The 11,342-nt window shown below is 39.5% G+C and overlaps 1 protein-coding gene across 1 annotated transcript in view; it reads right to left on the bottom strand.

Annotated features, from left to right (window-relative positions):
- Positions 1–1,825: 1,825 nt before the first annotated feature.
- The window catches only part of GCLM (glutamate-cysteine ligase modifier subunit), a 24,702-nt gene continuing 15,185 nt past the window's right edge, over positions 1,826–11,342 (bottom strand). Inside the window, exons 6-7 of the mRNA XM_073357016.1 lie at positions 10,090–10,204; positions 1,826–5,750 (exon numbers count right to left, since the gene is read on the bottom strand). Coding sequence (XP_073213117.1) covers positions 5,581–5,750; positions 10,090–10,204 — 285 coding nt within the window. The 3' untranslated portion in view covers positions 1,826–5,580. The remainder of the gene's footprint in view (positions 5,751–10,089; positions 10,205–11,342) is intronic.

Genomic DNA, 11,342 nt, shown 5'->3' with positions numbered 1-11,342 from the left:
CCGAGCAGGGGAGCCGCGACCAGCCAGCGCCTGTGGCTCCGGTTTGCACAGCCGCTCGCCGGATGTTTGGAGTCCAACAGGTGGTTCCTGACGGCTGGGGACTGGGCCCCTGCAGGGTGGACTACGGCCGCTCAGCCCAGTCAACAGCTGTCACAGAATCATAGAATATCAGGGTTGGAAGGGACCTCAGGAGGTCACCTAGTCCAACCCCCTGCTCAAAGCAGGACTGATCCCCAACTAAATCATCCCAGCCAGGGCTTTGTCAAGCATGACCTTAACAACCTCTGAGGATAGGGAGTCCACCACTTCTCTAAGTAATCCATTCCAGTGTCTCATCACCCTCCTCCTGAGCTAGTTTTTTCTAATATCCAACCTAGACCTCCCCCACTACAATTTGAGACTATTGCTCCTTAGTCTGTCATCTGGTACCCCTGAAAACAGCCTAGCTCCATCCTCTTTGGAACATCCTTTAAGTAGTTGAAGGCTGCTATCAAATCGCCCCTCACTCTTCTGCAGACTAAACAAGTCCAGTTCCCTCAGCCTCTCCTTGTAAGTCATATGCCCCAGTCCCCCATCTGGCCTCTCTCCAATTTGTCCACATCCTTTCTGTAGCAGGGGCCTAAAACTGGATACAATAATCCAGATATGGCCTCACCAGTGCCAAATAGAGGGGAATAACCACTTGCCAACAGATCAAGGCAATGCTCCTACTAATGCAGCCCAATATGCTATTAGCCTTCTTGGCAATAAGGGGACACTGCTGACTCATATCTAGCTTCTCATCCACTGTAATCCCCAGGTCCTTTTCTGCAGAACTGCTACTTAGGCAGTTGGTCCCTAGCCTGTAGTGGTGCATGGGATTCTTTCATGGTAAGTGCAGGACTCTGCACATGTCCTTGTTGAACTTCATCAGATTTTTTTTGGCCCAATCCATGTTAGCCAAGTGTCCACATTATAGCAAGAGCATTGACTTGCAGTACATCTGCACAGCCAGCAGAAGCCCCCCACAGCGAGCCTCAGATCCTGCAGGTAGTGCCAGGATCTCGCTAGTGTCTCCTCACTGCAGTAGAACACCCGGGGGAGCTGAATGGGGTTCTGCATATCTAGGGCAGATGTCCCCTTATGGTGCACGTAGCCTAGGTACAGTAATCTGCACCTTACAGCATCTTCTCCACTCCTCTAAGCCTGGCACAATAGTTAGACTCCCTTGGGGAGCTGGTTATTCCCCTGCCTTTAGCATTCAATTTAGAAATAACCCTACACATAACCTGAGTTCTATTCTGCGCTCACACATCAATACTCTTGGTCTACAGCGTCACTGACAATTTGGCAGACCAGGTAGCACTGTTGGAAGGAGAAGAGGTTAGCAGTGACTAGATAGGAGTTGCAGGAGGGTGTAGCAGTCAGGCAGAAGTAGTGTACAGGACATGAAGAGCTAGCAAATTACTAGTTCAGAAGTATGGGTTAGACTTGTGGCAAAAAATTTGTCCCATGAGTTCTCAAGCTCATACTTCAGGAGTTCTCAAACTGGGGACCAGGGCCCCCTCAGGGGATTGTGAGGTTATTACATGGGGGGGGGGCCCGCAAGCTGTCAGCCTCTACCCCAAACCCCACATTTCATCCAGCATTTATAATGGTGTTAAATAGATAAAAACTTTTTTTTAATTTATAAGGGGGGTTTGCACTCAGAGGCTTGCTGTGTGAAAGGGGACACCAATACAAAAGTTTGAGAACCACGCCTCTAGTTAGTATTCTAGCATGCTGACTAATATTTATGACAACTTGTTTGGGAAAGGTCTGGCTAGAAACCAATAACAGACCACTAGAGACTCAAAAAACTAATTTTATTTTAACACATTCAATTAATAGGGTGCATTCAGCACTATAAATATTTTGTTAAAACAAATGCTTTGTTTTGTATTTGCTTCATACATTACAGCTCTAGCTAAACATTTTACCAACAAAAGAAAGCCAACAAGGGAGGATTAAATAAAACCATACAGGATTTAAAAAATTACACATTTTGCCTAGTGACCTAAAATGACTAAGTCACACATTTTTGTTGTATTTTCCAGAAGTAAGGCTGAATTAAGATTCTCCCTTTCACAGTCTATTAGTGAAAAAACTTTAAGCTTTGCTAAATTAGGCAGCTAATAATAAGGGAACAGTTAAGCGACCAGTAAAATTTAATCATAAGGTTAGAAACACTTGCTTTTGAGGTGCTAGAAATAGATTTTTTTAGCCAAATTCTGCCCTAACTCGGAAAAAAAGAAAAGAAAAAAAGTATTCCAGGCTACATCCCTGGAACATTGTGCACTACCAGATGAAAGAACAAGTTCAAAAGTCTCATTCCCAATGTCCTACTCCTAGGGATCAGCAAGTGAGAGGTGATTCATAGAGGAGGTGCTGCCTCTGTCACTCAAAATCAATTCCTAGTCAGTTTAAAAAAGAAAAGGTGGTGCTGATGTGCTACAAAGGAAGTTGTCTTGTACTTTGTTAGATCTGAAGAAACAGCATTTCTCCAAATAGATTTGTCAGGATTTACATAATCTGTATTTTAGAAACATTCAATTTATGAAAGGGAATCTTTACTAAGTGCAATACAGGAACTACATAAAATTAATGAAATCTTGCAATTATCTTTGTCATTATTTGATCACAGGGATAAAACCATGCCCACACCAAGCTGTCTAGTTTCAACATTAAAAAGAAAATTGTACATAATTATGTATTTCATTTATCCTAGTCATTTATTTTATTACACTGAAAAGCTTTTGAGAAAACAATTAGAGGAAAATACAGCACAAGAACAACAATTTAACCTTTAAAACAATTAAAGAGGCTACCCTCCAGGATTCAGTACATAATCAATAGATCTAAACTTGTATAAAGTACACTTTCTGCAAGAAATAAGTTACATACAGTTAAAGGGTGCTTGATTCCCCCTTCCCCCAAACAGTTCATGTAGGCCAATGACCATTGCAGTGATACAACCCTAGAACTCCAACTCCCAAAAAAGAAATGAATGAGATGGGGGGAAATGGCACTAACATGGGTGTCTTGAGTTTGAAGAATTTGGGACTTGCTGTTACTTGTAAGTGGGATCTAGCATTCAGATTGATGAAGGGCATACATGTTCTAAGTACCTCCTACTCCCCACTAGGTCAATAAATCAAGGCATATCTTGAGTGGTCTGATGTTCACCATACATAATATGTCATTTAATGATGGAAAAGCAGAGTCATTCCTGCTTGCCTCCCAGAGATATCAATGCAAGCAATAATATAGTGAAATTTAGAATTCATACAAAGCATACACAAAAATGTAAATCTCAAAGAAGGATATACTAATAATACAGTAATTGCAATTTTCTAAATTTTCACTTCTTCAAATCTTAACTTTTGTATTCCTCCTCTGGAAAGGAATTCCCCCAATTGTCTCTCCCCCAATTTTAATTGCTATTTTGGTTAAATACAGTAATCATTCATCAGGTAATGACTTGACAAATCACTGCCTGGTTGTAATACTGCTTGTAGAGCTAACGAATTACCATGCCTATTCCAATTCGTACAAAAGTTATTTTTCTCTCCACAAAAGGTAATTATTAATATGGTTGCCAATTAGGAACTAAACTGCTAGTGCAATCTGTGCACTATTTAACTATTCTTAGCTCAATTGTCTGTTTTAATGTTTTTAGTCTTGCAGATTTAAACATATACATGTCAAGTAAATGTGAATCCTTGTCAGTCAGACTGTGGTATGCTTTGGACGCAAAGGAGAAATAAAATGATCACAAGTAGATGCTATACATCAGTACCAACCAGTAAGGAGCACCCTTGGCACATAAGTTTTAAATAAGGTTCATTTTTTAAATTTAATACACAAATGACCCTCCATGACCAAAATTCACTTTCTTCTGTCAAAAGAAAATGTTTCTAAAATTTTGCCTCTACACTATCAGTGCCCATTCTCCTCCTTGCTCACCCCATATTCATCAAGTAATTGAATAAGTCTAGAGTATTTCCTAGATATTTTAGTCACATACCTAAATATTTTAGGACTCAAAAGTTTACTACCAAACAACATTTATCAGTGTACTGAGTTTTTGAAAATAACAAAGACTAACTCAGTGGAATGGTTTAAAAAGTATATACACAACTATCTGACCGTGCAGAAAACATTGTGATTTTTCTATGACAAAAATACACAAAAAAGTTACTGTAAATTCATTCCTTTAAACTACAAGCTCAAAGTCTACATAAAACTAAGTTAACAATTACCAGACTACAGCTTGACCCTGCTCCCACTGAAATCAATAGCAAAGCACTTATTGACTTCACTGGACTACAGTGAGCTACAGATAGGAATTGTAGTGAAGAGATCTATACCATCTAAATCACACTAGACAACAAAATGTTTTTGCTGTAGACAGACTGTATTTTTAAAATGCAAAGTTCAGTCTGTGGATATGTTTCAGGTCAGAAAAGAAACTAATAGCCTGTCTTAGATCCAGCATTAGTTTCCTTTAGGTTCAGAAGCCACAGTACTGCACATGTGAAGCTGGCAACACAAGGGAACAAGAACACAGGTTGAATGCTTGTTTGATATTCCGTTCTCTGGATGACACCTGAACATCAGTTAATTCCCCAGGTAACCCAAAATTAACAGACATTATATCCTTTGTACATGATTATATAATGTACATCCCATCAACATCTGTTCTGATTTTAGTCACATTCTTAAAGTATCTGTGGCTGTTGACCACCTAGTAAATAGATTAGGACAAAACCAGGCACATTCTGGCTACAGTTTAATTTGTTTTTGACCACGTAATTCCAGATCTTGGTTTAAATACACAATACATTTCCCAATGTAAGACAGAATATGGCATCACTCCTATCCACATGCTGAACACAGTAAGAGCAATGTGTACAGAAACAAACAGGATGAGCTAATAGAATTTTAAAAAAAAATTCCAAACACAAAGGCCTTTTGTACCATAATGAAAAGAAAACCAGGTTTTCATTCACATGAATTAAGCAGCTTACTTGCTATACCAATTAATCAGATTCCAATTAGAGAATTTTCCTATGGATAAAAAACAAAGAAACCTACTTTAAAATTACTCAACTGCTCAAATACTACATAGCTACCTAATTAGTAGGAATAAGCACTTCAGAAGAAATTCAGAATGTTAAGTTTCTTTCTTGAAAACAAAAATATATACACATTTCTATATATTACCTTGATGGCAGCCAAAATATACTTAGTGATAATTTTATATTAGTCATAAAGAAAAATATTTTGAATTTCTTTAGATAATCTCAATTAGAAAACAGTTTAATGAACAAACTATTTCATATATTACTAAACTGGTCTCTATGTTAGGAAAGAAATGTGCAGTATTTCACAATGCTGTCGGAGCACTGTGCCTCTGGACAACCCAGGCCTTACTCTCACCACTTTTGGTCTTCATTATAATTTGTGACGGTTTTCACTTCCGTGCAAAGTTTTTATGCAAAAAAGGTGGTATGTTTCCAAAGCACTAAGACAGCAGGCTATTGTCAAAATAAAAGTGTATTAAGAGACATTTCTTTTTGCTTGCAAGATATAGCCTTTGGATTTGATAATGCCTCTGGTCTGAACAATGACTGAATACCGGAGAATCCACAAGGGAGTCCATTCATGTGCTCGACTGTTCTGGATACTTTCCTGAAGAGCTTCTTGGAAACTTGCCTCACAAAGCAGTTCTAAAATTAGAAACAGATATTTACATTTTAACCAAACAAAAATGAAATAATTCCTTTAATTGTAATTAGTAAGAGGTGATCTTTGTGTTAAAAATTTGTTAATTATCTCAGTAAGCAATGTGACAGCATACTTCATGTGGTCTCACTCACACTCTCTCTCACACACACACACACACACTCTGAAGTTTCATGAGGCACAAACTCAAAAGTTAAAGAATTTATAGTATAAGAAAGTTTCAGAACATACTTCTCTCCTGCTCTAAGTAATAAACTGAACTGGCTTTACATAAAGTGTTGATTGGAATGACATTAATAATTGAAACTACCAAATAATTGAAGATACCAAAAATAAGATCAAGGGGTAGCTATATATTTTGTAGGGGAGAGTTAAATGACAGTCTCTTGTTTGACATTGATTTTAGTTTAAAAGGTCTAGATTCATATTTAGAAAAATGTAATATGTTTGACCAAATCCAGCAAGGTACTGAGCATTCTCAGTTCCCACTGAAGTCACAGTTAAGGGGTCTCAACACCTTGCAGACTGGGCCCTTAATAGTTATAAGTCTAAAGAGAAAAATTTATATCCTGCTCTGTAAATCCTTCCATTATTCTATAATTAAGGCACACTGGCCCTTATTAGCCAGCATAAGATTGTAGGGTAGGAAACAAATCCCACAAACCACACCCTGCCTCCCCTCTCATGATAGTTATTGGTGTGTATTAATGAATTTTCAATTTGTTTTGGTCTGCAGGTTGCAGTTGGAGTTTCAGAGGATACTGTGGTTCCAGCCAACAATTTCCAACTATGGGTTTCATCCCTGCTAAAAGATTGGTGGACCTGGAAATATGTCATGGGCATCCTGCTGCCTTTTGATGTCATATTCAGTTTGTTGGCATAGGCTCTAAGGACTTATGTGATACTGTTTGTTGACAAATCAGCAGGGTTTTACTTGGTTTAGTAATGTGTCATTTATTTCACAGTATCATAATTCTGGGTGCTAGCTCCTGGCAGCAGGGGTGTTAACTCCTTTTCAGTAGGGTAGATACTGGTTTGGTGACCTTGGTTTAAGCAGGCTGCTAAGCCCTAGTACTGTGATGCTTGGAATTTGAGCATCGACAAGGGGAAGGCGGGTAACAGAGAGAGCATTGATGGCATTGTCCATTTTCACTGTTCCTAGGCCAGACTGCCTCAAGAACTTACCCTGTTATGGAATTAATAAATTTGCGGCCTCTTGCCCAAAAATTCGAGATGTCTGTATTTGTCCTTACTGGTTCCTGCCATTCACAAATTTGCTTAAATGAAAACATATTTCTTTCAGCAGCAGAGGATGCCCAGGAGCTAAAGCATAGACCAAATGTAGCCCAGGAAGCTATAATTTATCAACTCAGTCTCTGAATAAGAAGATGGGAGATTCCTTAAATAGTGGTGGAAACTATACCCTTTCTCCATTATCCTCCACAGGTTGAACTTGCTACCGCTGCATTATATCTGACCTGCACCTGCATGAAAGCCAAAGCTACTTGCAAAAACAGGTTCCCTTGCAAGGCAACAAAAAAAGAGCTGAAGATTTGGATTTTACAGTTTACATAAGCAATCAAACAAATTCAGAAGCAGAAGTATTAGTTAATTCTTACTATTTAAAAATTAACGAATAGCATCTTATGCTGGGCATCACAACATGGGGAATAGATGGCCAGCCCTCTGTGGAGAAAGAGGTGGTTAGGGACTATTTAGAAAAACTGGACGTGCACAAGTCCATGGGGCCAGATGAGTTGCATCCGAGAGTGCTAAAGGAACTGGCGGCTGTGATTGCAGAGCCATGGGCCATTATCTTTGAAAACTTGTGGCGAATGGGGGAAGTCCCGGATGACTGGAAAAAGGCTAATGTAGTGCCAATCTTTAAAAAAGGGAAGGAGGATGATCCTGGGAACTACAGGCCAGTAAGCCTCACTTCAGTCCCTGGAAAAATCATGGAGCAGGTCCTCAAAGAATCAATCCTGAAGCACTTACATGAGAGGAAAGTGATCAGGAACAGTCAGCATGGATTCACCAAGGGAAGGTCATGCCTGACTAATCTAATCGCCTTCTATGATGAGATTACTGGTTCTGTGGATGAAGGGAAAGCAGTGGATGTATTGTATCTTGACTTTAGCAAAGCTTTTGACACCGTCTCCCACAGTATTCTTGTCAGCAAGTTAAGGAAGTATGGGCTGGATGAATGCACTATAAGGTGGGTAGAAAGTTGGCTAGATTGTCGGGCTCAACAGGTAGTGATCAATGGCTTCATGTCTAGTTGGCAGCCGGTGTCAAGTGGAGTGCCCCAGGGGTCGGCCCTGGGGCCGTTTTTGTTCAATATCTTCATAAATGATCTGGAGGATGGTGTGGATTGCACTCTCAGCAAATTTGCGGATGATACTAAACTGGGAGGAGTGGTAGATACGCTGGAGGGCAGGGATAGGATACAGAGGGACCTAGACAAATTGGAGGATTGGGCCAAAAGAAATCTGATGAGGTTCAATAAGGATAAGTGCAGGGTCCTGCACTTAGGACGGAAGAACCCAATGCACAGCTACAGACTAGGGACCGAATGGCTAGGCAGCAGTTCTGCGGAAAAGGACCTAGGGGTGACAGTGGACGAGAAGCTGGATATGAGCCAGCAGTGTGCCCTTGTTGCCAAGAAGGCTAATGACATTTTGGGATGTATAAGTAGGGGCATAGCGAGCAGATCAAGGGACGTGATCGTCCCCCTCTATTCGACATTGGTGAGGCCTCATCTGGAGTACTGTGTCCAGTTTTGGGCCCCACACTACAAGAAGGATGTGGATAAATTGGAGAGAGTCCAGCGAAGGGCAACAAAAATGATTAGGGGTCTGGAACACATGAGTTATGAGGAGAGGCTGAGGGAACTGGGATTGTTTAGTCTGCAGAAGAGAAGAACGAGGGGGGATTTGATAGCTGCTTTCAACTACTTGAGAGGTAGTTCCAGAGAGGATGGTTCTAGACTATTCTCAGTGGTGGAAGAGGACAGGACAAGGAGTAATGGTCTCAAGTTGCAGTGGGGGAGGTTTAGGTTGGATATTAGGAAAAACTTTTTCACTAGGAGGGTGGTGAAACACTGGAATGCATTGCCTAGGGACGTGGTGGAATCTCCTTTCTTAGAAGTTTTTAAGGTCAGGCTTGACAAAGCCCTGGCTGGGATGATTTAATTGGGTATGGGTCCTGCTTTTGAGCAGGGGGTTGGACTAGATGACCTCCTGAGGTCCCTTCCAACCCTGATATTCTATGATATCCATTGCTCAAAATGTACTGACAGTTGTAAATGGCCAGGCAGTTTTCTGAATTCTCCTACAAAGTCTCATTCACTTCCAAATCAAGCTTCATCCAGGTACAGTATATAATAATTTAGATCATATTTAATAAGACCTTAAAGTTTCATTCTGTTGGACACATTTTTCTTAGCAAGACTCACCAGGTGATTAAACACACAAATAAGTACCTTACTAGAAAAAAATTGATCTCTACTACACTTTTGCCTACAGCCATTTTAGTTATATTGAGGAAATGAAACAAAATATCTTGTCCAAGTTCTTTTAGTTTACAGTTCCAGCAATGTATTTGTTTAGATGCTAACAGGGTGAAAGAGATTAGTCCAGATTCAAGAAGAACCAAATTAATATTTTAAGATGATTATTTTATAACAGCATTCTGAGGAGATGGCACATCAGGATGATTTTGGAACCCAGACGAGAAACTGTGATTCTACTATAATGTAGTAATTATGTCACCATGTCATCACAGATATTAAAAAACACTGTCAAACTTTAAATGACATTACAGGTTAAACAGGGCTCTCTCATCCTCTACATTCAAACATACTATTTCAGATTAACCAGCGGTATGTTGCTATAAAAGCTTTTTCATTGCAAGCTTCTGCGTGAAGCTCTTCCCATGTCTTTCATTGTTCTGAAGGGTACAGAATGACACTTGAGAGACTACATGCTTTGCTGGAATTAATAAACCCTAGATTTTAAACATGGTACAGTACACAATACTTTTAGATAAGGCATCCCTTCCCACTGCTTTATTGTTTTCCGATTACAATATCCCAGAAGTCCTGTTGTAGGATTGCTTTTATTTTTTTTCTTATTAAGGCAAGCACATAAGAACTTGATATAGAAAAGAAATGATATAGCGATATACAACTGAATCCAATGCACAGGGCTTTAAAGGTAAAAAAAAGTTTGCACTCAAATTAAGATTATACCCAGTCATGTTCAAAATTACTTTATTCAGAAGGTTTTTGTTAATTTTGTCAAGTAAGTTCAACTACAGCCTTACCTTTTGGATCGTTATGAGTCAACAGCTGGATGTCAAATTGTTTTGCAAATGCTGTGAGGTCAGGTGGCATCACACAACAGGAAGCTAAATTTACCTGGTTACTATTTGGTTTCACCTGAAAGAGAGAGATATCCTTCAGATGGAAAGTCACATTAATATGTTACTTCTACTTTAGACATGTATAAGCATCCTTTACTGTTGAATAAAATCTGCTCTGTATCATTATTTTGAGCATTTTGACTTGAACCTTGTTTTAAACACCAAAAACTGAACAAAGCCCAAGCCTGATCCTGCAAGATGCTGTTGAGCACACAAGTCCTATTGGCTGTAGTGATTGAACTCATCTCCTTGCAACATAAGGCCCAGAATGATGATGGGGTCTCACTTCAGTAGGCTGTGCATAATGAATAATGTTTGGTTTCTTGTCTATTGTGGTCAAGAATATCAGCAGCCCTTTGTTTCCAGTAAAACAGGATGCTAGTTCTAAAAGAAAAACACTAGACTACAAATAATGCAATACATAATTAATTTTCATTCTTCCTGTGGATATAAATTTGCAGCTATCCACACATCCAATTAGTGGCCTAATCCAAAACCCACTGAAGTGAAAGGGATTTTTCTCCATTGAATTCAATGACTTTGGATCAGGCTCTCACAAATAAAGAGTACACATATTCATGATGTAGGAACATTACTGGCCAGAGTAAGATTCCCTCCCCCCTCCACTTTACTTAAGTAAGACAGCAAAAACAGTACAAATCAAGACTCTTTTCAGGAGCCATAAGGATCCATAGTTATTAATTTATATCACTTTTACAGAGCTTGGAGGATTCTGAACAAACGAACAGTTTACATACACTAATATTAGTATGATTAGAATGTAATCAGCTCAATAACAAGCAGATGGCACAGATAAATGGAGACTTGCATGATTTGAATGTTATGGAAGGGACATTCAGTCTCTGCGAGAAGGTCAGTTACATTGCACAAAGAACAGTTCCCACTGTTTGATCCGTGTGCAGGAGGACACACAATCTGCCTAGCCTTTACAGATAAGCTTGGTATTCTAATGATATCTTCCTGAAAGGAAAGGAATTGTATCCAAATAGAGGTTAAAAAATGTAAAGATTCAGGTAATATTCCTGGGAGAAATCTGTGCCACTGCACACATGCAGAATTCACGTCCCCTGCAGATTTCTTTACTTCCCCACAGAAAAATGCCCGCTGACAGAAAAGCAAAGGGAAGCTGCAGG

Source organism: Lepidochelys kempii, chromosome 8 (genome assembly GCF_965140265.1).
Source record: "Lepidochelys kempii isolate rLepKem1 chromosome 8, rLepKem1.hap2, whole genome shotgun sequence".
Lineage (NCBI taxonomy): Eukaryota > Metazoa > Chordata > Testudines > Cheloniidae > Lepidochelys > Lepidochelys kempii.
This window is presented reverse-complemented; position numbering and strand designations above follow the sequence as displayed.